The sequence below is a fragment of the Ovis aries genome, chromosome 19 (assembly GCF_016772045.2).
Source record: "Ovis aries strain OAR_USU_Benz2616 breed Rambouillet chromosome 19, ARS-UI_Ramb_v3.0, whole genome shotgun sequence".
NCBI lineage: Eukaryota > Metazoa > Chordata > Mammalia > Artiodactyla > Bovidae > Ovis > Ovis aries.
Window position 1 is genome coordinate 52,265,657 of NC_056072.1, and position 25,333 is coordinate 52,290,989.

Genomic DNA, 25,333 nt, shown 5'->3' on the forward strand with positions numbered 1-25,333 from the left:
ATGCATCTTTAGAACTACTGCCTTGTAAAAACTTGCCTCCCGCTTTGATGCTGTAGACTCTTCCCGCCTCCCTCTTCACCATGCCTTTTGGCTGGGTATTCCCAGGGTACCATCACACCGTTGCCTCTGTGGGGGTGGGGGTGGGGTGGGGAGGGGATCACAGCTACTCATCCTGGGCCCACGCACCTCTGGACTGATAGACCCAGGGCTCACCCACCCAGGTGCCTCTGGTGACCGCCTCAGTTTTCCGTCGTGCTGGCTGGCTCTTCCTTCCAGGCCCTTGAGCGTGTGTGGCCCAGCATCTGAGCTAGCGTTGAGCCTTGTTTTCTGTGGTGGGGCCACCCCTTGCCCTGAGCTGTCAGTTTCTGGTGGCTGCTGCTGTTATTGCCGCCACGGCCTGGCTTTCTGCTCACGCCTCAGCTGACATCCTACCGTGCAGCCTGGCCAAGTTCACTGGCTTCCCCTGAGCTTGGAATTCTCCCCCACTGGTGGTGTTTTGACATTTTAGGGAAAGCCCACATGCCTCAGCCTAGCTCTGAGTCCCTGGCTCCACCCTCTCCTTCCTCTGCTCCAGCTCTGTTGTGGACCATTCAGCTTTATGGGCTGAAAACCTGTGAAGCCCAGTCGCCTTACGGCTTTGGGGCCACAGAGCACACACATCTCCATCTCGGCCCATCAGCCTGCGCCTGGGAATCCCAGGTGGTGGAGGGAAGCCTTATCTCTTTGTGGAAATAGGAAACAGAGGAGGCAGTGCCTGTGTCGGAGCTGCCTTTCTGTCGTAGGGCAGCAGTGCCTTCTGTGGCTCCTCACAGCCCCACCTCAGCTCCTCTCTCCTCCACTGAGGCCTCTCCTGTGGCTCCAGGCTGTGGAGGGGGACTCCCCTCCCCCAGGCTTTTAAATTTCCAGTCTTACTCGTGATGTTCCCCAGGTACTATCATCAGCTCATTTACTCTTCATGACCACCCGCCTCCCCAAGGTGCACACGGTTGTTCCCATTTCACACATGAAGTATCTGAGGCACAGAGGGTGGCACTGGAGTTGCAGGGCCCTCCTGCTCTGCAGCTGGTCCCAGCACCTGGGTGTCCGTCTTGGCCGAGGTCCCTCATGGCCTCACTGCTCCCCGGCCGGTGGGACGGGCCTGTGGAGGCCCGTGGCACTCAGCCCCGCAGCCAGGGGCTCTGAGGGCAAGCCCCCTGGCAGCCGCCCTTGTCTTTCAGGATCGTGGCCGCCCGGCTCAATGGCTCCCTCGATTTCTTCTCTTTGGAGACCCACGCTGCCCTCAGCCCCCTGCAGTTCCGAGGTGAGGGACCTGGGCAGGCCAGGGGCCTCACCTAGTGGGTGGAGCGCGGGGGCCACTGCAGGTGTCTTCTCCGAGGCCCCTTACCTGGCCTGTTGTCCCCAGGGGCCCCGGGGCGGGGCAGTTCCCCCGTCTCCCCTGTCTGCAGCAGCAGTGACAGGGTGGCTTGCCACCTGACCCACACCGTGCCCTGCGCACACCAGAAGCCCATCACAGCCCTGAAGGCAGCTGCTGGGCGCCTCGTGACTGGCAGCCAGGACCACACACTGAGAGTAAGTGTCGGCACGATCTCTTGGGCATGGGGTAGCCCAGCACAGGGGTTGGGGGGCATCTGGGGTCAGTCGGGGAGAGGCTGGAGGTGTCTTGGATGAACTGTGGAAGGGAATTCCTGACCGAAGTGTGATTTGGAAAAACCCAGAGAAGTCAGAGGAAAATGAAAATCACATAATCACATGTATTTGTGGAATCCAGAAAAATAGTGCTGCTAAACCTATTTGCAGGGAAGGAATAGAGATGCAGACATAGAGAACGGAACTGTGGACACAGTGGGGAAGGAGGGGGCATGAGCTGAGAGTGGCACTGGCATCCACCGCCGTGTGTGGAACAGCTCGTCGGCGGGAAGCTGCTGTGCGACACAGGGCGCGCAGCCCGCGCTCTCTGGAGACCGCGAGGGGTGGGGTGGACAGGAGGAGGTGTGGGGGACACAGAAAGGAGGGACACGTGGATACTCACAGCTGGTAACACACAGCAGAGACCAGCGCATGTTGTAAAGCAGTTATCCTCTAATTAAAAGAAAACCCCAAGAGCTCAGCACCTGAGGCCTGTCTCTGCCGCAGGTGTTCCGTCTGGAGGATTCGTGCTGCCTCTTCACCCTGCAGGGCCACTCGGGGGCCATCACGACTGTGTATATCGACCAGGTGAGGGCCATGGGTGGGGTGTGGATGGAGCCAGAGCCACCACGGCCTTGTTTCTGACTCCTGGGAGCTGGTCCCAGGGCCTCCAAGAGGCAGGCCAAGGCTCCCTCCCACCCGGGCACTAGGACACCTTGGGGACAGGTGGCTCCACAGTGACCAGGTCCCCACACCTGTTCCCACAGACCATGGTGCTGGCCAGCGGAGGCCAAGATGGGGCCATCTGCCTGTGGGACGTGCTGACCGGCAGCCGGGTCAGCCACATGTTCGCTCACCGTGGGGATGTCACCTCCCTCACCTGCACCACCTCATGTGTCATCAGCAGTGGCCTGGACGACCTCATCAGCATCTGGGACCGCAGCACAGGCATCAAGCTCTACTCCATCCAGCAGGTAGGTGTGGGGGCCACGGGGCCTCGGGGTGTCAGGAAGGGCTCCAGACCTCAAGCCTGTCCTGTCCTTGTCTCCAGGATCTGGGCTGTGGCGCAAGCTTGGGTGTCATCTCAGACAACCTGCTGGTGACCGGCGGCCAGGGCTGTGTTTCCTTTTGGGACCTGAACTACGGGGACCTGTTACAGACAGTCTACCTGGGCAAGAACAGCGAGGCCCAGCCGGCCCGCCAGATCCTGGTGCTGGACAACGCTGCCATTGTCTGCAACTTTGGCAGCGAGCTCAGCCTGGTGTACGTGCCCTCTGTGCTGGAGAAGCTGGACTGAGGGTGGGCCTCCCTGCCCCTCTGGCTGAGGAGCTCGGTGGGCAACGCACTGGACCTGGATTGGGGGGAGTGCTGAGTGTTGGGGAAGCTGCTTCTGACTGTCCTGTCCTGCCTCATGACTGTAATATTAAACCTGTTTTTTTAAATGACATCAGCCAGGGGCCTTTTGAGCCCCTTGTGTCTTCCCTTGGACGAGCTCTGCCATCACTCACACCTTCCTGGTGCCTGAAGTGCAGCACTGGGTTAGATCTTGCTCAGCTCAGAGCGGCTCCTGCCAGGAGCCACATCAAGTCACAGGGCAGTTACAAGGTGGGGGGGGGACTTGGCACCAGCTCTAGACGCTCCTTGTGTAACCAGGTAAGAGTGTGGAAGCCAGGGCGGCCTCCCAGGAGCAGCAACGGGCAGACACTGGCCACAGAACAGGTTTGTTTATTTGATAGCAAAGAGCTGAAAAACAGGTCCCACAGAGGAGCGGAGCCTGACCCAAGACCCGCTACCCCAGAGAAGTGCGGGCTGGGCCAGGCAGGGCTGAAGGCAGCAGGAATGAGAGAGACGGGCCCAGGAGACGGTATAGTGAGGACCAGGCGGGCACGCCCAGTCAGGTCTTGTTGAGCGTCCAGAGCGGGTCCAGGAGGCTGAGGGGGTCATCGGTGGGCCGCGCAGCCCGCAGCCCCTGCCCGTTGTGGGCCTGCAGGAAGTCCTGCTTGCTCATGCGCTGCTTACCCCGCAGGGAGCCGTCCAGGGAGAAGGCCTCAGGCGTGAGGGAGGCCAGCAGCTCCAAGGAGGAGGAGGGCGGCCCCAGGATGGGGGCCTCAGGGACCGGCTGCTCCTCCTCAGGCTGGGGGGCCTCGGGCACGGGGGAAGAAAGGGGGGGTGGAGAGGAGGGGGGAAGTTGGGTGGACTCTGGGAGGCTGGGGGGCGGCGGGCCGGGGGGCTCCACAGGGCCTGGCAGGCTGGCCGCCGGGGAGTCCACGCCCCCAGGAGGCCGGATGCTGAGCTTGGCGATCGTGGCCTGGATGGAGCTGATGGGCACGTCCCCGCCAAGGACCAGGTCCTGGGAGTCCTGAGGAAGGTGATTCTGGGGAGACACGAGTGGGTGAAGAGGGCGCACAAGGTGCTCAGAGACCCCAGGAGGGGCCCCACTCACCTTCTGGGCAACGCCGGTGCCGGCTGTGGGCTTGCTGGGAGGGGGCATGCCGTGGCGCTGCAGCACCTGCTCCACGTGTCTCACCACCGCCTCGTGGCAGAACTTGAGGTGCAGCTGCGGGGGCGCGCGGGCTGGTGAGCTGGGGCCATGCCCCGGGGCAGGGCGCGTGCCCGCCCACTGAGCCTCACCTTCTCCTGCAGCATGTGCTTCCTCTGCTGCCGCATGCGCCGCACCAGCTGGGGCAGCCGGGGGATCCCGCTTCCAGCCTCCACCTCCTGCACGGCCGCGTAGAGCAGTGCGAAGGCCCCCGTGCGGCCCACTCCCGAGCTGCGGCCGGAAGACGGGGTCAGGCTGGCCCCCAGGCCCCCGAGGAGCCCCGGGAGCTGCCCACACCTACCTGCAGTGGACGACGACGGGCGTGTGCAGCGGGCGCTGATGCAGGTAGTGGGCATGCACCTCCTGAATAAAGCGCAGCAGGTGGCTGGGGCTGTCGGGCAGGCCTCTGCCGGAGGGATGAGGGGGTCTCTGAGCCAGACCTGGTCTGAGCCCACATCACCCCTCCCACCACCACCAGGGCGGCAGACGCACAACTCAGGCCACGTCGGGAAATGCAGGTGCACGAGGGAGCGCTTGAGGCTCTGGTCACGGAACTGCAGGCTCAGCACCCGCTCCACGTGCGTCTCAGTGGTGCGGACGCTGCTCAGGGCCAGGCTCAGGGCCCCGTGCACCATGGGCTGGCCCCGCTCAGTGGGAAAGTAGCGAGCCACCTTTTGCTGAGGCACAAACAGGTAGTTAGGGCTAGTGTCCCAGGGTCCCTACTGGGCGCCTACCCAGCCCCTCCCTCACCTTCTCCATCTCGGCCTCTGACACAAGCATGACGATGACCGACACTTTCTGCTCATGCACCATGAGCCAGAAGTCGGCTGCTGTGCCAGGCAGGGGGGCTTGGGTGGCCACCAGGGGCGGGCAGTAGGGTGAGAGCCCCTCCACGCGGCTGGCGTTGATGTAGTCGTCCTTGCCGGAGCGCAGCACCACGCGGTTGCTGTCGTAGGGCATGACGTCCTGGTGCCGGTTCTTGAGCGAGTAGCAGCGGGCAATGGCGATGGAGCGGCCCCGGGCATCGAGCTCCTGTGCGTCTTGTAACTCCCGCCACACCGTGTCCAGGGCCCCCGTGGCTTCCAGCTGGCCGCGGAAGGCCTCCAGCTCCTGCCGCAACTGCTGCAGCCTCTCGGGGCGCTCATAGGGGTCCCGCTCAATCAGCCGCAGGGCCTGTGGCCGCCGGCCCTCAGCCGCGTCCACCTTTGTGGGCTGCAGCAGGGGCTGCCCACCCCCAGGAGGCTGAGGGCCTCCGTGCTGGCTCTCGGGGCTGGAGGACAGCAGGTCAGCAGCGGCGCTGCCTCGGCGCAGACAGGAGGGCGGCTCTGCCACAGGGGGCCGTGGAGGCACGGGGCCTGGTCCTGGGGAAGGGGCGGGTGAAGGCACCAGGTGGGGAGTAGGGGCCGGCTGGATGGCAGGCGGGGGGCCTCGAATGGAGAGAGGGGCCGCCTGCGGGCCCAGGGGTCTGGGGGCAGGGGCAGGACCATAGGCCAGGGTGGGGTGGGGAGGCTGAGGTGGCCCTGCGCTGGGGAAAGGTAGAGCCCCAGAGTGGGGGGGCAGAGGGTCCTGAGAGGGCCCGGGGTACAGCTGGGTGTGCAGGGCGGGTGATGGCTGCCCCAGGACCCCAGGCTGAGGGGCAAACGGGTAGGGTGCCTGGGCGGGCATCAGGCCTGGAGCCTGGGGCGGGAAGACATGTGGGTGCTGGAGTGGAAGAGGCTGTGGGGGAGGCTGGGGTGCCATCCTTGGGGCTGGAAAGCCTGCAGGCACCCCGGGAGGGAAGTGGTGCTGCGTGGGGGGCGCTGTGAGGGGCTGCTTGGGCCCCATCGGGTAGGTGTAGGGCAGGGGCAGCGGCTGTGGTGGGGGGCCCGGGAAGCAGGCCTGGGGAGGGGCCGGGGCAGGGTTTGGCCGCGGGGCTGCGTGGCTGGAGATGGGGGCCTGGACACTATCCACGGTGGTGGTGGCTGGCCGAACCCCCACGGCCAACTCGTGGCCTGAGAAGTGGGGAGGGGGCGCTGAGGGGAGGCCAGCGAGCGGAGGGGGTGGCCCCACCGCCCCATAGGGGCTGCTCACCATGCCATGCTGGGGTGAAGACCGGGGCACAAGGCCCAGCTCCGGGGCGTAGGCGGGGGCCGTGTAGAGAGCCGGTCCAGGGGCCACGGCCACCCCTGGGTGCCCCGGGGGCTGGGGGGCCCTGGGCTGCAGCATCTGGGTGGGGCCTGCATAGGTACCAGGCGGTAAGGCGCCAGAGAGGTAGTGGGGTCCTGGGCCTGCAGAGCTGGGGAAGGGGCTAGGAGGGAAGTGGAGTGGGGTGGCGGCCCCCAGGAAGGGTTCGGGGGGCAGACTGCGCAGCTCCTCAGGCAGGTCCCCAGCCTCTATCGCCTCGCCCTCCTCCCTGCGGGGCAGCAGCGGCTTTGGGGCTGTGGGCCGTGGCGGGGGCTTCTTCTTGAGCTCCCTGTTGGGTAAGCGAAGGAGAAGGGGAGTCAGAGCCCCCTCAGCCCGGCCTGGCTCTGCAGCTGTGCCCGGGGTGTCCCCACACTCACCTGTCCAGGAGTTGCTGGCGCGTCGCCTCTCGGGCCTGGCAGGCAGACTGTGCGCGCTCCAGGAGAGCAGCCACCTTGCTCTCCAGGTCTGCGTAGAAGTCCTTCCCCTCCTGGGACTTCTTCATCAGGTCTTCGTAGGCCTCATAGGAGGCCACCAGGCTCTGCAGCGTGGAGTTCCACCTGGCAGGCAGAGAGCGGGAGGTGAGCCGCTGCAGCCCGGCTCCGGGAGGCGGGCCCAGGGCTGGATACTGACTTCTGATCCAGGTCGCTGAGCACGCGCCGCACAGCCGCATACTGCACATTGGCCTCAGTCAGGGCCCGGAGGACGTTGTCCTGGGCGGCCAGGTTCTGCTCCAGGTACACCCGCAGCTGGTCGTACTTCTTCAGCTGCTCCTCAAACAGCTTCTGCGGGGGTGTGGGGAAGACGGGCGCTCAGGGCCTTGCCGCTGAGGCAGGGTGCCGAGAGCCAACCCGCTGCCCGCACCCAGCCCACCTTCATCTCCGAGTGGTCGGCTGTCACCAGCGCCGCCGTGATGTCGTCCTTCTGGATAAGCTCTCGCAGCTGCTGCTCCAGGGACACACGCTGGTCCCGCATCTCCTGCACCTTGCCCAGGATGCGCTTCAGGTTCTGCAGGACCGCCCTGTCCTCTGGGAGCAGCGGCAGCGGTGAGGCCAGAGCCCCCAACCCACCCCAGACCGCCCCGTGGGGGTAGGAGGGCTCACCTGGGCTGAGGGCTGGCGAGGGCAGGGCGGCCCGCACCTGGTCCAGGGGGCCGCTGAGCAGCCGCAGGTTACCAACGTGCAAGTTCATGGCGCGGTGCAGCTCGCTGTTGGTGAAGGAGGCCTTCTCGTGGACCTCCATGTACTTGGCCCACTCTCGCCTCACCTCTGCCAGCTCAGCCTTGGACACGGCCGTGCTGGCCGCCGCCGGGCCCACTGCCTCCTGCAGCTTCTGTTCCAGCACCTCATCCTCCTCCAGGAGGTCCCTGATGTCCTTCAGGGAGGCCTCCACGTCCGTGAACACCCCTGAGAGCACTGCGGGCGGGCACGGGGCGGGCGCATGGGGCAATCAGCTCCTGGGGCACAACTGCCCCGTCACACGCACGTGCAGCTCAGTGCAGCCACAGGGCACGGGGGTGCTGGTTCACAGCTGCGGGTGGGTGTTGTGCCGGGGGAGGTGGGAACCTCTGTCCCTGCCTGACAGGGGACAGCAGGTGACCTCCACCTGCTCCATACTCACCCTGCATGGACTGGACGAGGTTCCTGACAGTGTCCGGGCGGACGCTGAGAGCCGCGCACTTCTCCATGAGCTGGGGTGGGATGTGGTTGTAGGCATCGAGGTTGTCCACTGTCTCAGGATCCAGCTGCAGTGAATCCATGAACTGGCTATGGGGCAACAGGACCAGGTGGGTGTGGGCTCAACCCCTCACATAGGAGGAGCGCCCCCCACCCCGCAAATGAAGCAACGTCCAAGGGCCTAGAAGCACAAAACCTGCCCTGGGCACTGCTGGAAACACACACGAGGCCCTGGCCAGAGAGGCTGAGCCAGGAGCCTGCTGTTCCGTGGCCATTCACCACCCCCTCCCTCCCTCCACCGCAGACTGCACTAGAGGATCCCACCCCCACCCCCAACTCCCCGCCTTGGCTCTGCACTCACTCCAGGACCTCGTTCTTGTCCTCAATCTTGGCCATCATCTCCCGGAGCAGCTTGGCCTTCTCCTCACTGCAGGAAGGGGACAGACCAATTTGTTGGCAGCCCATGTCTCTTGAGATACCCCAACTTGGGCTAACAAGGTTGTCTGTCCACTCACCTATATAGTGATGAGGCTTCATGCGCTGCCATTGGTACAAGTTTGGCAAAGATGTCAGGGCCCGTAACAGCAGGGTCTGTGGGGTTCACCGGCAAAGGCTTCACCAAGGGGGCACCTGGGAGGGAGAGGCAGAGAGTCCTGGAGACCAGGCCCACCCAACCTTGACTGCCTCTGTTGTGCAGCATCTTCGCCCCCTAGCCCATCCCAGGCTCCTTTCAGCTTCAGACCTTTCACAGGCTGAAGGGTGTCCAGTGCTGGGACAGCCTCGTGGTAGATGAAATCATTGTCCTTCTTGGCAGAATTGTACCTGGCATGGGAGGGGGGCAGTCTTGAGTGGTCAGCAGGGACCCAGGACCTCGCCCCTGCCATGTGGGCCCCTGCTCTCTGGCCCTGGTGGCTGCCTCCCAACGATGCAGGCAGAGAAGGAACCAGAGCCCCTCGAGGCCCAGAGACTCACTTTCCCCCAATGACGTCCATGGCGAAGCGCAGCGCGTCCTGCACAGTGTCGGGCTGGCCCTGTGAGGAGGAGCGGAGCTCAGCACAACCACGGCCGGCGCCAGGACCCCCTTGGCCTGGCCAGGCTCTCCCCCATCATTACCTTGGCCAGCTTGATGGCTTCGTTGAGCTTGTCCAGGGCACTCTGGAAGTACGCGACCTGCAGGGGCCAGCAGAGCCTGGTCCAGCCTTCCGTGTAGACCCTGCTGCTCCTGCCTCCCCTGTCTGACCAGCAGGTAGCCCAGACGAGACAGGAGGCTGAGCAGCCACCACACGCCAGCCAGCCCACAGCACCAAGGTTAGTGTCTGCTTGCGGCTCTGCCCACAGTGCACACCTCCAGGCAGCCACTCAGAGGGGAGCCTGCCACGCCTGTCCCCTGGGACGGCAGGGACCCAGGGTGAAAGAGGGGACCACCCCCCCGCTGGGGATCCAACGGGGCTGGAACAGCCTGAGTGCCCTCCTGGCCCCGGCTCGCTCACCTGCTCCCCGAACTTCTGCTGCTCCTCCGCCTGCTTCCCCATGTGCAGCTGGACGGAAGACACAGCCCTGCTTACCGGGGGGGACATCTCGGCGCCGGCCCGCCCCACCCCCACACCCGCAGTGCCCTCACGTGAGCCACGGCCGCAAAGTAGTAGATCTTCATCTGGACCAGCTTCTTCCAGTCCTTCTGGATCCGGCCCAGCAGCGAGGCAGTGTCGGGGTTCTCCAGGGCGCGGCATGCCTCTTTGTAGTAATCCACCACCTGGGGGCCGGGATGGGCTCTGTCGGGGACTGGGAGGAGGCCAGGCCGGCCCCAGTCCCTGGAGGGCCACGTTCCCCAGGCCTACCTGTGCGCTGATGCGCGCCACCAGGAAGCTCTTCCTGTTGTCCAGCATGGACTTCTCCAGGAGGCACTCCTGTGCCTGGCCCTGGAACGGTGGGTACAGAGGCCCTCCTTCCTCACCGGGACAGACCGCGCTCACCCCTCTCCACCCAGCCTCCCCTCCAAGCAGCTCCTGACCCACCTGGGGCTCAGAGGGTCGCAGCCCAGGCCCCGGCTTGTCCCTCCCTGACCTGTGTGCCACCGTCCGGCCCCAGCGAGGGTGGCTCCTCACCAGCATGAGGTTGGCATTGAGAGTGAGGATCTGCCGGCTCATGTCCACGCTGTAGGCCTGGGGGAAGTGCTCCCTGAGGTAGGAGAAGGCGCCGGCCGCACACTGGAAGTGGGTGCAGGAGACCTTCATGCCCTGGGGGAGAGGGGCTGTCAGAGGCGGGGCCTCTCCAGGGTGGGCTTCACTCTGGAGCTGACAGCACTCAGCACACCGCCCCGCTTCCTCACCTCCTCAGACACCCGCTTGTCCATGGCCCCCAGCATGGAGTGCAGCGCCCCTGGGGAAGCAAGGAACACGGGTCAGGGCTCAGCTGTGGCTACTGCCCACGTCGGCGCCCAGGCAGAGGCGGGGGGTGTGGGAAGCCAGTGGATCTGGGGGGATGGAGCTCCAGCTCTGCGCCAGGCAGGAACGGGGGTAGGGAAGGGGTCCTCATAGGACTCTGCTCCGCAGGCTGAGGCTGCACCAGCAGGGTTGATGGCAAGGCCAGCCTAGGCCAGCCTTGGTCTCCCGCCAGAAGCAAACCTGAGCCACCAGGGGTTCGAGGGGATATGGGGTGTCCAGACAACGAGGGGAGGCCACCTCTGTGCCCGGAGCACACAACAGCAGCTCCAAGAGCAGGCAGCCTAGCAGAGCCTCCCACCAGGGGGGCTCCCTGCAGCCCAGGAGGCAGGCAGAGCTGCGGGAAGGCAGGATAGGGCCAGGATCCAGGTGTCTTCTGCTGCAAGGGGCAGGGCCAGGAGCAAGGGGGCCCTGGGGCAGGGGAGGCAGCTCACCAAGGTTGTAGAGAATGCAGGCCTGCTCGTACTTGATGTCCTCGTGGGCCACAGACTTCCCGGAGAAGATCTCAGTCCTGGGGACAGGCCACCACAGTTGTGAGGGGGGAGCTGGTGAAGCGAGCCTCCTCCCAGTGCAGGGCGGGAGGGAAGGAGGACTGGGGAAACCCCCCAAGCAGCTCCCCGTCCTCTACAGCAAGGAAACGGGGAGGGGAGAGGGGCACCCTCCAGGCTTCCCCGGCTCTGCCCGCCCGCGCTCACCAGGTGACAGAAACAGCGGCCTCCTGACCCGAGCCCATGGGGACCCGACTCTGCAGGTAGTGGAGCTGGCCCAGGTACTTGCGGAGGACACTGCAGCCCTCGAAGTCACGTGGGACACGGACGGCGTTCTGCGGGAGGGTGAGAGGAGGCTGACTGTCATTTGGAGCGGAAGACACGCCTGTGTGCCCACAAATGCCCAGACGGACACGTTGGAGCTGGTGGACTGTGCAGCGTAAGAAGCCAAAGGAAGCCCACAGCCACCTGCAGTCCCTGCACAACCAGCCCGCCGGCCAGACGCTTCCACCAGATCGGCTCCACTTTTCCACAAAACATGCATTAAAATTTTTATTGTACTTAATGTTTGACCCATATCTCTATATCTAAAAATATGAGATACAATAGCCGTGAAAACTGAAGACAAGGCTCTCTACTGACATGTCAACATGTCCATAACACATTTACTATTGGGGAGAAAAAAATCATCTAGCAGATGAGCAACATAATCTCACTGTTGAAAATAATACAGAAATAGATCCATCTAGTTATACAAAGTGAAAAAAATCTAGACAGTTCCATACCAAAGAGATAAGTGATCCCTGGATAAACTCTGTACATATATACAGGGACATCTTTGATTATATTATATTAGTAAGTAAAGTCTCCCCTCAAATGTTAGAACACTAATAAAATATAAAAAATCAGGTTGCTATTCACCTAAAGCAACACTGCAAATCAATCCACTGTACGTATATATAAACTTTTTACACAAAGAAATAGACGAAGAAAGGCCTGCAGTATTGCCCTCGAGCCTCGGTGACCTGCGTTGCTGTCACATCCTCACTGAGCAGGCTTGGGTCCCAGGCCTGAGGGCGCTGGGCAGTCTAGGGCAGCCAGTGAGCCTTCCTTGCATCTGTACTGCCTGGTTGACCCCAAACTCTAGATCCAGGCCGGCCCTCCCATAGCTACTGCAAGCCTACAGCACCCCAAAACTGGTGGGCATTCTGGGGTTCAAGAGCTGTGAAAAGTCAACCCTTTCTTCATATCTCCTCGTGGGGTTCCCACTTCAGCCTCCTTCCTTAAAGTCCATCCACAGACCTTTGGCGGCACCCCCAGCAAAGCACCTTTCTGCGGTTACGCTGACTGGTGGGTGAAGGGTGAGGAAGCAGTAGTGAGACGCAAGCCCTTGCGTATTCTCTGTGCACTCTGCACTCTAATTACAACCCAGGAACCCAACTCTCTCCTGAGGCTCTGATTGCTCCAGAGACTAAAGCTGGGTCTGAAGAAATGCTGCCATCTTATGGCCGTTTCTGGTAACAACAACTGGAAAACCTGTGCTTAAGAACGCATAATAGTCACAAGGCCTATGAGACTCAAAAAGACACCTATGCTCTAGAAATAGCGGTAGGTAAGAATTCGTTAGCAATGGCTTTCAAAAGCCAATTTCCAAAGTAAATCTTACTCATCCTTAGAAAGTAAAAACGCACATAAAAATACCTTTACCACTCCTAATTCTTAAAGAGAAGTGCAAATCAAAATGACGATGAGGTATCATCTCTCAGTACTCAGCCCAAAGTCTACAGACAGTAAATGCTAGAGAAGCCGTGGAGAAAAGGGAACCATCCTACACGGCGGCTCGGCTATGGGAATGTAAACTGCTAAGAGCTGCCATGGAGAAGGCTACAGTTGCAGGTTCACAAACGGAGACAAGCGACCAGCCCGTGTGGCAATCCATTCCTAGGAGTGATGCAGAGAACACCATCCTTCAAAAGACACGTGCACCCAACGCTCACTGGGACACTGTCTACAACAGGTGAGGATGCAAGCGTCCAAAGCCTATAGCCACACACCAGCTGACACAGCGTTGGCTGTGTGCACACAGTGGACGAGCAGCCACAGAAAAGAATGCAGAAGTGTCCCAGGCAGCAACCTGGATGGATCTGGAGATGACAACCCCAGGTCAGTCAGATATGGAGAGAAGAATATTCTATAACATCACAGATAAAGAACTGGATACAGATGAACTTGCCAAACACCTACTCTTGACTTATTAAACAAATTTAGAGTCATAGAAGGACAGTTGGAGAAGATGGAGATATAAAACACTTTGAATAAGATATACATAATTATACATATATAAACTATGCATGCTTTATACTATATATAAAGTGTATACTATGTATACATAGAACATTAATATGCTTATCTATAAGATGAACAAAAAGGTCCAACTGAATAGTACATGGAAATCTGCTCACCACTCTATGATGTATATGAAAATAGAATGGGAAAAAGAATTGCCATATGCATATGTGAATTATGTTCCTTGTATCTCAAGTACATACACAATTGTAAATGAACTCAAAGAGAGAATAAAACTGCATTAAAACAAAAAAACCTGAAACAACCGCCTGCTCTATTCCCATGAGGCCTCTGTAACCTATACTGGGTCACACGTCACCCACCCAGGCAGGCTAGCGTTCCCGGGTGGGAGCGCACTGGGCATGAGGCAGTGGGAAGTGTATGCCAGAAACAGAGCAGCCCCTTTGGTGGAGAGCCTGGTCCACTCTGGGCAGCCCAGTAACTCCAGATCCGCATGGGGGAACCTATTCCAGAATTTGTAATAACAGTGCACGAAAAAAATAATCCAGGGGAAGAAAAAACATACATGTATCGCACTACATCAACCAACCACAGCGCAGGAAAAATAAACATGAAAAGTATTCTCTATGCACTGATATGTTTGAAATGAAATTTAAAATAAAAGACCAAAATGACAGAGTGTAGAAATACTGGACAAACATGCAGCACAGCTTTACAATGTAGTGATAGCCCCTGCCCACCCGCGAAAAAAAAAACTAACTTGGGCCACTGGAATCACCATACAGAGACCATACACCACGTCACAAAGTGGACGAAGAAACAAACAGAAAGGGACCCATCACAGGATAACCACAAGATGTGGCGTCTCAAAACTGGTAACAGGACCTCCGTGACAGAACGCAGACAGACGGATAGGAAACGGGTATATTAAAGGGTAAGACACAGGTACAACCCTCAAGTAGGGAAAATACATTATCCGAAAGACTCATGCTACAGCAACGGGCAACCTATCCCACACTGCGGAGTCACAATGTACAAAGGCAGTGAACGAGCTGCATATACCCAGGTACCTTATTTAGGTACACTCCACCAATAAAAAGTATGTTAAAAATATTCTATGCATTGATCAGCTCCAAATGAAACATCAAGTAAAGAACTAAGTAACAAAAAGAGTCTCCTACAAGGCCTTCAGGCCTCAGTGACAAGGTCTGGCTGTCGCATGCCTGGGTCTGGGCAGCCCTGGAATCAAGGCGGGACTGCGTGGCTGACGGGGAGCTGGAGAGGACAAGTCAGCCAGTGAGCCTCCCATCTGCCCCTGGAGGGCCTGAACCCTTTGGATGGGACCACCATCTGCAGATCCAGCTGGGCCCTCAAGTACTTAAACCAAGCAGGCACTCCCAAAGGACCGTGGAACCTCTGAGCTGAAAGAGGGCCTCCAGGTCTCCTCCTTGTGCTGGGCATCCCGCCTGCAGCCTGAGACTCGGACCACCCAGGAACGACAGCACCTAACGGCACCTTGATTCCACGGGGGGGATGTGTTTTGAGGGTGAAAGGTGAGGGGAAAGGGACCACAGCCCTTCAGTGTTTTTCTGGGACGTCCCCGTCTATTTGACAGCCCAGGAGCAGGACTTTCCTTAAGGCTTTCTGCTGGAGTAACCAGTCGGGCAGGAAAGGTGCTGCCATCTTGTGGCCGTTCCTGGTAATAGCAGCTTGAAGACCTGTGCTTGTGTCTGCTGGGATTGTCAATGACATGTGCCCTCCAGAAATGTCCTGAGGTGGGTAATCGAAACAGAATTCAAAAAGGGGCCCACTTTCCAGAGCTCCTACTCATGGGGTACAAATTGGACTCAGGCTCTTTTAAAGGAAAGCCAAGGAACACAGCGTCCGCATGACTAATCAGCAGGGAAATTCACATGAAAAGTACAAGGTACCACCTTCTCCTGCTCAGAATGGACATCAACAAAAAGACTATTGACCAAAACCAGGAGAGAGCAAGGAGAAAACAGAAGGCCCCAAAGATATGGGGAGAAATGGAAACTGGCAGCAGGCACTATGAAAACCCAGAAGAAGGGTCCCTAAGGGCGGAGACTGACAGCCGTTTGCATGATCCGGCAGGCCCACGTGAGGCTGGGTATCAAGGGGACAACCCCTGATCAAAAACACTCACAGATGGTGTCCTTTCCTGAAGCAATAGAATAACTGAAACATGGGCAGAAGCAAAATTTCCAAGCACAAGGGCCTGGAAAAAAAAAATCAGTACAGCCTTACAGTGTAATAATATCAGCCTGAACACCCCCTCCCCCCAAAAATGGAAGTGGGCCATCGGTAAACGCCATACACAGATCAAGACACAGTGTTACAAAGTACACTAAGACAGACAGAGAAAGGGGCCCATCACAGCACAACCACAAGAAGTGATGTCTGAGAACTGATACACGGGAACTACGTGACGAAAGGCACGCAGATTTTCTCACATAACAAATGAACTGATTTTACCAGAGGCAGACAAAGAGGAACCGAGGAATAAGTTCAAAGGGTAAGACACAGCTACACACACTCAGCTAGGGAAAAGAGATCGTCAGGAAACAGTCGCATGCTACAGCAACGGGCAACCTGTTCCACACTCTGGAATATAACGTACAAAGGCAATGAGTAGAAAGTAAACAACAGGCGCATGTATCTGGCTACCTCAGTTACGTACACTTGGCACCCCACCCCAGTACTCTTGCCTGGAAAATCCCATGGATGGAGGAGCCTGGTAGGGTGCAGTCCATAGGGTCACTAAGAGTCGGACACGACTGAGGGACTTCACTTTGACTTTTCACTTCCATGCATTGGAGAAGGAAATGGCAACCCACTCCAGCGTTCTTGCCTGGAGAATCCCAGGGACGGGGGAGCCTGGGGCTGCCGTCTGTGGGGTCGCACAGAGTCGGACACGACTGAAGTGACTTAGTAGTAACCAATAATAAATATGACGTCAAAAATACTCTATGCACTGATCAGCTCCAAATGAAATAGCAAATAAAAAAGAACTAAATGACAAAAAAGAGTCTACTACAAGGACTTCAAGCCTAGGTGACAAGGTGTGGCTGTCGCATGCCTGGGGCTGGGCAGCCTTGGGATCAAGGCAGGACTGCATGGCTGGCCCGGGGAGCTGGGGACTACAAGTCAGCCAGTGAGCCCCCGATCTGCCCCTGGAGGGCCTGAACCCTCAGCATGGGACCACCATCTGCAGATTCAGCTAGGCCCTCAAGCACTCAAACCAAGCCAGGCACTCCCAAAGGATGGTGGAAGCTCTTAGCTCAAAGAACACCTCCAGGGCGCCTCTTTGTGCTGAACATCCCATCTCCAGCCTCCATCCTGACACTCGGCCCACTCATGAACAACAACACCTAAGCACCTTGATTCCAGGGGGTGGGACGTGTCTGAAGGGTTAAAGGTGAGGAGAAAGAAGCAAGGGACCCCAGCCCTTCAGTGTTTTTTGGGACATCCCCCTCTATTTGACAGCCCAGGAGCAGGACTTTCTCCAAGGCCCCGGTTGCCAGAGTCACCAGTTGGGCAGGAAAAGTGCTGCCTTCTTGTGGCCGTTTCCCGTAACAGCAGCTTGAAACCCGGTGCTGTGGAACACACTCAAGACGCATTTTCAAGGCTTGCTGGGCTCTCAATGACACGTGCCCTCCAGAAATGTCCTGGGGTGGGTAATCAAAACAGAATTCAAAAAGGGGCCCACCTTCCAGAGCTCCTGTTCACCAGGTACAAATTGGTCTGGGACTCTTCTAAATGACAGCTGAGGAACACTGCCTCTGCATCGCTAATCAACGGGAAAATTCACATGAAAGCTACAATGGGGTATCTCCTGCCCAGCTCAGAATGGACATCAACAAAAAGACTGCTGACAGAGCAGGGAGAAAACGGAAGGCCCCAAAGATGTGGGGAGAAAAGGAAACTGGCGGCAGGCACTATGAAGACCCGGAAGGAGGGTCCCTAAGGGCAGAGCTTGACAGCCATTTACATGGTCCAGCAGGTCCACATGAGGCTGGATATCAAGGGGACAACCCCTGATCAAAAACACCCACGGATGGTGTCCTTTCCTGAAGCAATAGAATAACTGAGACATGGGCAGAAGCAAAACTCCCAAGCACAGGGGCCTGCAGGAAAAGCACATGCAGCGGGGCTTTACAGTGTACTAAGATCAGCCCCGCCCAGAATGAAGCGGCGCCACTGGCGACACAGACTCACACACACGCTACAGAGCGCCTAAGACGAGAAGGGATCCATCCAGACAACCACGAGCAGCGACGTCTGAAAGCTGACACCCACGAGCTTTCTGGCAAAGGTAGCCAATTGTCACTCATAGAAAACAAGCTTATTTTACCAGAGGTATACCTAGAGGAAACGAGGGATATATTCAAAGGATAAGACACACACTCAACTAAGGAAAACAGACCATTGGAAGATACCTATGCTACACCGTAGCGCAACCTACTGTGCACTCTGTAATCATAACTTACAAAGGCAAATTGTGGGTCGGGAAAAAGGTCATTTATTGAAATAAGCCAGTCCCATTCAGCTAGTCAAACATCAATCCAGGAGATCAAACCAGTGAATCCGATTGGAAATCAACCCTGAATATTCACTGGAAATACTGTTGCTGACACTGAATCTAAAAATTTGGCCATGTGATGCAAAGAGCCGACTCATTGCAAATACTCTGATGCTGGGAAAGACTGAGGGCAGAAAGAGGACTCAGAGAGCATGAGATGGCTCAATGGTATTATCGACTCAATGGACATGAGTTTGAGCACCCTTCAGGAGACAGGGAAGGACTTGGAAGCCTGGCATGATGCAATCCATGCGGTCCCAAAGACTTGGATACGACTGAGCAATGACAAGTTTATATATTTTCCATCATTATTCTGCTTTTACAGAGGAAAAATGACTGAATTTAAGTAAGAACAGTTTTTTCTCCCAATCAAACCAATTCTGTTCACACCTGTGTAAAAACACTGTCCTCCTACCTGTCTGAGCAACTCCAGTTTCTTCAGTTCCTCATTGTAGGCTTCTGGATTCTCCCCATAATTCTTCAGGACAAACTAGAGAGAGAGGGGGGGAAGGCTGTGAACCAGGCACAGAGCATCGTTCCCTGCTCCCGCTTCTGCCCTCGGAGTCCTCAGCAAGCACCAGCCATGGCTCTGCCAGCATCTCCTCTCCTGCCCCACTGGGAACTCGGCCTCTGTAGTGAGGCAGCACCGAGACACTTTCTGGGGCAGCCTCCTTTTTTGAGCAAAATGGAAAATACGCCTGCACAACCTGGCTGGAATCCCCTGGCTGGCCCTCGCCATGCTGCTGTCCTCCCCACCAAACCCAGAACTGGGCCAGCTCAGGAAGTCGGGGAACTCAGTCAGCTGAAGTGGGATCCTACTGAGCATTCGTAAACGGGCCCCGAGTTCAAGCCTCCCTTGTGTCTGGGGCCCCGCAGGGGCCCAGGATCACCATCGTAATCCCAACCCACCAACCAATGTCTGGAAGAGTCACAGGAGAGTGGGCGTGCAAAGCCTTCCCCACCAGCCCGCCCTCCTCGGGAAAGGGTTCCACAGAAATAAGCGTCCTCCTCGGTGAGGAAAGGCCTGCGGCGGTGTGATGGGAATGATCCGGGGGAAGGGAGGAGGGGAGGTCACTCCCCACATCAGAGGCGGGGCTGGCACGCCCGCCCACGGCAGGGCTGACTCTCGTGGACGGTGGGCACACCCACCAGCCTGGAGGCGGGGCCTGGACCACCAAGACAACACACACATCGCGGCAGCTCCGCCACTCCTGCTGGGGGACCTGGCGTCTGGGTCAGCAGTCTCAGGGCCCAGGTCCGTCACCCCACATGCACTAAGGGCACCAGCCCCCAAGGCTCCTTAAGGCCCAGCCAAGGTCTGTGAGGCAGAGAAGGGCGGGGGTGGCCTGCTCTCTCCAGTGGCGGCCCACCCGTCTCCTGGGCCCCTCCCCAGGGGCTGTGACACGTGGCCACGTGGTGGGGAACCTGGGAGGCCGTGGGACCGCGTTAGCCGCCTGGCAGGGAAGCGAGAGGAGGGACAGGCAGAGGGAAGCAAGTCCTGAGCTTCCTTCAGCTCCATCTGGCCGCAGCTCCAAATCTCTGAGCCCGACCCGCTTCCACTGGCTTTACCTCCTGCCAGTTTGCTATCCCCGTCCACCTCTGGCCCGGACTCCCCACCCCGTCAAACCCACCCCTCATCCGATGGTCAAATTCGTCTAACGTGACTCCAGTGTTACTCTTGGCTTTATATCCTTCTGAAACACACGCACTCCTGGGGGAAAAAACAATAAAGCCCAGCTTGCTTTGCTCAGGACAGTGAGATTATGGAGAAAGAGCTGTAATCTAAAGGAAAAAAAAAAGTACTCTGAGAAGAATGTGCACAACAGTGCTTCCCCAAACCTCCAGGACCAAATCTAATCTTCAGAGCAGAGTTCACGGTCCTTCACAGGCAGCTCCCAGTAGCCGTCAGCTCCCAGGGACACCCAGCCAACAGTACTCTGGAATGACCGCTCTCGGCTCTCAACGCTTGTCCACATGTTGCCCCCACCACCTTCTCTGCTAAGACTCAGCTAAAATATCACTTCCCGTAGCATCAGCTCCTGCTCTCCCCCACGTTCAGAAAGTGCCTCCATCAGACTGGGCGCCTCCCAGCAGGGACATGTCAGCGACCACCCCCACCTCAAACGACAAGTCTGTCGGGAATGGCAGGGGCCTGATTTGATGTGTTCGACCCTCAGCAAACGGCTGCCTTTACAGGTAATGCACAGGATGGATGAGCACACTAAATAAGACCACAGGAGGCACTCAGAAAAACTGGGACGGTGTGACAATTCACCCAACACTTACCTCAGCCTCTGTGAAAGACAAGTACCATTAAGGGGGCTAGAGGGGAGCAGACTATTGTAGATTAAAAGAGATTAAAGAAAAAAAAAGAACAACTACCCTACGAGAACCGTGATTGGATCTGAGTTTGGAAAAAAACAGTTATAAAGGATGTCTGGGGATAACAGGTGAAATTTAAATATAAAACATAGTAGAAAATGCTTGTGGATTTTCTAAGGTGTGATGAAAACAGTATAGTTCTACACGAGAAAATCCTCTTAGGACCTGCTGATACGGGTACAATGCGTGTCTGTGTGTGTTTACAGAGAGAGAACACAAATACGGTGCAATGTAACTATTACCATCGTCGTCATTTAGTTGCTAAGTCACATCCAACTCTTTTTTGCATGACCTCATGGACTGCAGCCCACCAGGCTCCCCTGGACACGGGATTTTTCAGGCAAGAATACTGGAGTGGGTTGCCACTTCCTTCTCCAGGGATCAAACTCGCTCCTCCTGCATTGGCAGGCGGATTCTCTACCACTGAACCACCAGAGAAGCCCAACTCTCAAAATTAAGTAGAGGGAATTTGGGCGAGCACTGCCTTATTCTTTCAACTTTTCTGTACGTCTGAAATCTGGAAAATGAATGTCTTAAGAGCTGCTGAGGGAAATCTTGGGTGGTCTAGCGGTTAGGACTTGGCACTCTCACTGCTGTGGCCCAGGTTCAAGCCCTGATCAGGGAGCTGAGATCTCACAGGCCAAGCGATGCGGCCAAAAAAAAATGAGTTGTTGAGCTAAATGATACCTAAAAAAACACTTTCCTTACGTCATCATTTCTTAGCCTCTTGTTGGATCCTTTGAGAACATAAAAGCCACGAAACAATCTCCCCACCAATGTCCATCTATGCATAAACATAAGGATCTGCCAACATGTTCAGGGGGTTTACAGACACGCTGAAGCCCATTTATGGGCTCTTGGTTTACAATCCTCGCTGTGATCTAGCCAATCCCTCACCCCGCCTGTCCCCCAATTCACAGACATAAAATGTGACCTGAGCTATAGGGTAAAACTTGACTATCTAAATAGGAACATGTTCTTTCTCCGATTAACTCCCTTCTCATAGGAGGCTTCTGTTTGCTCACCCCGAGGCGACAGTGAAAGTGGAGCCCAGAGGCCCTGTGGGACAGAGGCCGAAGGGATCTGAGTGACATCTGAGTCCCAGAAACAAGGCTTCAGCTGCCACCGCTGGGAACACCTGCCCTGCGGTCACGCAGTGGTGACGGGGTGAGAGATGATGCCTCTGATCGCAGCAAACTGTCCCCGAAGGAGGCTGTCCACCTGTCTTATTCCTCCTCCAAGATCTGCAGCAAACACAGAGCTCCTGCCCACGGGCCAGACACTTGCCAAGTGCCCAGTAAGTCACTCAGCCCTAATAACAACCCAAAGAGGTAGACAGCGTTGTCGCCCCCATTTTACAGCTGAGGAAACTGAGGCAAGGGAGGTAAGACACTCGCCAAGGTCACAGCACTAACCACCAACAGAGCACCAACTGGAAACCCGGGGTCTGGGCTCCAGAGCCCATATTCTTGACCACACATCAGACCAATCCATTTCTATTTTTTAAACACAGTTCTCATAAAACACCAAAAAAAAGGGAAGTGAAAACAAATCTCTGGCCACAAGGTGAGTCAATGGAGCAGAGGCTTTGGAGAAGCTGGGCTTCTTTTTTCCTGAGCAAACAATGAGACCTGTGAACAGTGTCATGTTGAAAGCATGTCCAGGGTTCAGAGCCACTGGGAGGAAAAAGCAGGGAAAGAAGTTATAAGTTACAAATACACAGGCTGGAAAGACTTTTTCCAAAGACAAACACCAAAACAGAGGAAGTCCTGGCTGTGACCCTAGGTTGCTATGAGACCAGGGCTTGGTTTTGCACCTGTAATATGGTGTTCATAGTAGCTGCTTTTGAATTGTGGTGAAGACTCTTGTGAGTCCCCTGGACAGCAAGAAGATCAAACCAGTCAATCCTGAATATTCATTGCAAGGACTGATGCTGAAGCTCCAATACTTTGGCCACTTGATATGAAGGGTCGACTAGCTGGAAAAGACCGTGATCCTGGGAAAGACTGAGGGCAGGAGGAAAAGGGGCGACAGGAAGAGAAGGCTGGATGGCATCACCGACTCAATGGACATGAGTTTGAGCAAGTTCTGGGAGATGGCGAAGGACAGGGAAGCCTGGCGTGCTGCAGTCCATGGGGTTGAAAAGAGCTGAACAAGACTTACCTACTGAGCAACAATTACCCGCTCTAACTCACAGAGCTGTCATAGGACTTGAGCTATTTCCTAAACAGAGAAAGAGGATGCTAAGCTGAAAGTGTTGTTTACAATATGCCAAGGCCTGTACTGGGGACTCAAATGCATTAACTCTTTTTTTTTAAGTATATCTTGTTTTTCTCTTTTATTTTATTTTTGGCTGCATTAGGTCTTTGCTGCTGTGCTCCGGCTTTTTGTAACTGCTCTGCTACAATGCGTAGGCTTCTCATTGTGGCGGCGTCTCCTGTCGCAGAGCACAGGCTCTGGGCCCAGGGCTCCAATAGTTGCACCACGTGGGCCCTAGAGCCCAGGCTCAGTAGCTGTGGCACACGGGCTTAGCTGTCCCAAAGCATGTGGAATCTTCCTGCACCACGATCAGACCCATGTCCCCTGCATTGGCAGGCAGATTCTTAACCACTGGACCACCAGCAAAGTCCCTGCGTTAACTCTTGATGCTCATAAGCTTACAAGCATAGTATTAGTTCTGTTACAGGTGAGAAAAATGAGGCCCAGATTAGTGAGGTAATCATCTGTAACAGCTGACGTCACTCAGCTATTAAGTCGAAAAGGTGGGACCTAAACCAAAGTTGGCCTGATTCCAGTGTCTATTTCTGTGACATTACTCTGCCCTTTTACCAAGAAACCAATGGCCCAGAATTCTGTAGGCAGATGAAAGTGAAAGTCACTCAGTCATGTCCAACTCTTTGTGACCCCACGGACTATACAGTCCCTGCGATTCTCCAGCCCAGAATACTGGAGCGGGTAGCTTTTCCCCTCGCCAGGGGATCTTCCCAATCCAGGGATCGAACCCAGGTCTCCCACATTGCAGGGGGATTCTTTACCAGCTGAGCAACCAGGGGTAGATGAGATCACCAGATCCTGGCATTCTTTTGCAGTAGAAAAATGGAAACCAGAGATCAGCAATGGCAGTTCTAGAACTCTGAGCCAAACTTCCCAGGGTAAAGATTTTGTTTCACTTTCTCTGGTACTAACATGGTCTCATTCCTCTGTGCATTCTTTCCCCCCCCCATGGATGATGGGAGTGTTTAGCTTCTGTTCTTAATTTGATATACATCTTGGAATTAAAACAGTAGATGGAAAGGAGACCAAACTTTGGGAAAGAAGTAAAATTCTGGAACTTTAGATCAATTAACCTAATTTATTGGATGTCTCCATTGGTCCATTGAGGCCTGGGGTTTGATTCCTGGTCAGGGAACTAAGATCCCATAAGCTGGGAAGCTCAGCCAATTTTTTTTTTTTTAATCTAATTTTCTGGTTTTACAAATGAGGAAAAAGATGCCCAAAGAGATTAAATGATGGACTCAAAGGAATACAAACTGTTAGTGTGTGAAGGAAGGCAGCGGCAGTGTGAACCGAGAAAGGGAGAGCTTCTTGGAAAACTTCTTCCCCGACCCATTTTCTTTCTTCTATTTTTTTTCTTCTCCACCACCTTACTCACTGGGGCTCCGTCAATATTCAGGCAGCAGCCACATTGCCTCCTGGTTGTTCCTTTTCACTTCTGCTCTGTCCTTCAACGGTACCAGACAGTCCTTCCCAAGGCAGATGTCTCACAGGGTACCTGATGCCCAGTCGACACACCTGGTCCTGCTTTGTACCAGCCACACCTGATCTCCCCACAGCGATCCCTTGCCTCCCTCAAAGCCAAAACTGCCTGTCTCTTCCATCCAAATGAAGAGTAAACAAAGGACTGCTTGGGTCGCTCTGGAAGCTACAATGCTATTTATCCCCTCTGCGCAGTCGCGAAAGCAGTAACGCTCCCCTAAAAGTTGGATCTTTCGGTCCAAAGGGGCTCCAGATTACGGTTCTTCTTCTGAGACCAGACAGAATTGCACCAAGTGTTAGAGCGACTCCAACCGCAGAGGTCAGGCTGGCCGGGGCCTTAAAACACATCCTGAGCCATCCTCGGCGTCCGTCCCAGTCCGGTCGTAGACGGACAGCACAACGAAGGCCAGGCACAGCCTTTCCACCCTGACGGTTACGGAGGGCCACCCACCGATTCTCCCAGGGCGGTGCTGGCGTGGATGAGGGGAGGAGCAGACCTAGGTTCAAAGCGTCACACCGAGGAAGTGAGGTGCCTCGGCGGGGATCGCGGAGGGCCGGGGGACGGAATCGGAAAGCAGGTTCCGATCAGACAGCGGGGGCTACCCGGGGCTGGCGGGGTCGGGGGGAGGGGACGGAGACGCTCTTCGAGCGCGCAGGGGTCAGACAAGGTGCGATGGGGGTGCGCCAGGCGAAGGAAAGCCAGTGGAGGCCCCTCCTGGCCTCACCGGCCCCTGCGACAGGGCCTGGGGAGATGATAGACGCGCAGGGGGCGTCACGCGCAGGCGGACGGAGAGACGCGGGAGGAAAGGGGAGGGGGCGGGGAGCAGGAGCGGCCCTCACCTTCTTTACGGCTGGCTGAAAGTGGAAGTCACCGGCCTCTTTCAGGTCCAGCCAGATCATGGGCATGCGGGGCACGGCCTCCATGGCCTCAGGCACCCGCCGGCCTCCCGGCCGCCCCCCAAGCTTTCGCAGCTGCAGGCTCAGCCACGCACCCCGCCCCTCCACGCCGGAAGTCACTTGTCACGCGGGGATGAAAAAAATGCCCCTACTGCCTGCTGGGAGAGGCTGTCCCCTCCTCTGTAGGCTTTTGCGCATGCTCATTTCCCGCTGCGCATGCTCAGTTTCTTGCACGCGGGCACGTGTAGAGGGCAAACCTCCAGCCCGAGGCGAAAGGGTTTCTGGGAGTCGTAGTCTATCTGCATCTAATTGCTAAGCAGGGAGGTAACTGGTTTCTTCTTCCTGGGCAAAGTAGACCGCAGGGACCTGGCTCGGGCTCCAGGCTCTCCCCACTCAGGGGAAGGACATTAGAGAACGTAGCCATAGACTTGTAGACCCTAAGTAGTGTCGAGGGCCTT

At 56.8% G+C, this 25,333-nt stretch overlaps 2 protein-coding genes and 1 long non-coding RNA gene across 22 annotated transcripts in view; 2 read left to right on the top strand and 1 right to left on the bottom strand.

Moving 5' to 3' along the window:
• The window catches only part of SCAP (SREBF chaperone), a 100,028-nt gene extending 96,955 nt beyond the window's left edge, over positions 1-3,073 (top strand). For all 18 annotated transcript variants that reach the window (XM_060402601.1, XM_060402598.1, XM_042236326.1 and 15 more), the window contains 5 exons: positions 1,218-1,300; positions 1,403-1,569; positions 2,134-2,214; positions 2,394-2,600; positions 2,678-3,073. In XM_060402601.1, the coding sequence (XP_060258584.1) occupies positions 1,218-1,300; positions 1,403-1,569; positions 2,134-2,214; positions 2,394-2,600; positions 2,678-2,923 (784 nt within the window). In that variant the 3' untranslated portion in view covers positions 2,924-3,073. The remainder of the gene's footprint in view (positions 1-1,217; positions 1,301-1,402; positions 1,570-2,133; positions 2,215-2,393; positions 2,601-2,677) is intronic.
• A 262-nt stretch (positions 3,074-3,335) lies between these two features.
• Positions 3,336-24,997, bottom strand: PTPN23 (protein tyrosine phosphatase non-receptor type 23). Of its 3 annotated transcripts, XM_027957710.3 has the most exons (25): positions 24,819-24,997; positions 18,256-18,330; positions 11,138-11,265; positions 10,877-10,953; positions 10,331-10,380; positions 10,107-10,238; positions 9,840-9,920; positions 9,623-9,754; positions 9,492-9,539; positions 9,115-9,171; positions 8,974-9,032; positions 8,744-8,823; positions 8,517-8,631; positions 8,363-8,428; positions 7,946-8,091; positions 7,429-7,740; positions 7,199-7,353; positions 6,959-7,110; positions 6,706-6,885; positions 4,916-6,617; positions 4,658-4,842; positions 4,467-4,571; positions 4,258-4,396; positions 4,070-4,183; positions 3,336-4,000 (listed from the first exon to the last, which is right to left on the bottom strand). In XM_027957710.3, exons 1-25 carry the CDS (start codon positions 24,900-24,902, stop codon positions 3,521-3,523), a joined length of 4,854 nt encoding a protein of 1,617 aa, XP_027813511.1. In that variant the 5' UTR covers positions 24,903-24,997; the 3' UTR covers positions 3,336-3,520. The 3 variants fall into 3 exon arrangements, with proteins under 3 accessions (XP_027813511.1, XP_042092253.1, XP_042092254.1); XM_042236319.2 differs by having other exon boundaries at positions 3,336-4,183; XM_042236320.2 differs by lacking the exon at positions 18,256-18,330 and having other exon boundaries at positions 3,336-4,183.
• LOC121817256 (uncharacterized) lies at positions 5,849-11,495 on the top strand. Its single transcript, XR_006057086.2, has 2 exons — positions 5,849-9,309; positions 9,540-11,495. It is a non-coding gene; the product is annotated as an uncharacterized LOC121817256 (long non-coding RNA).
• Positions 24,998-25,333: the final 336 nt, after the last annotated feature.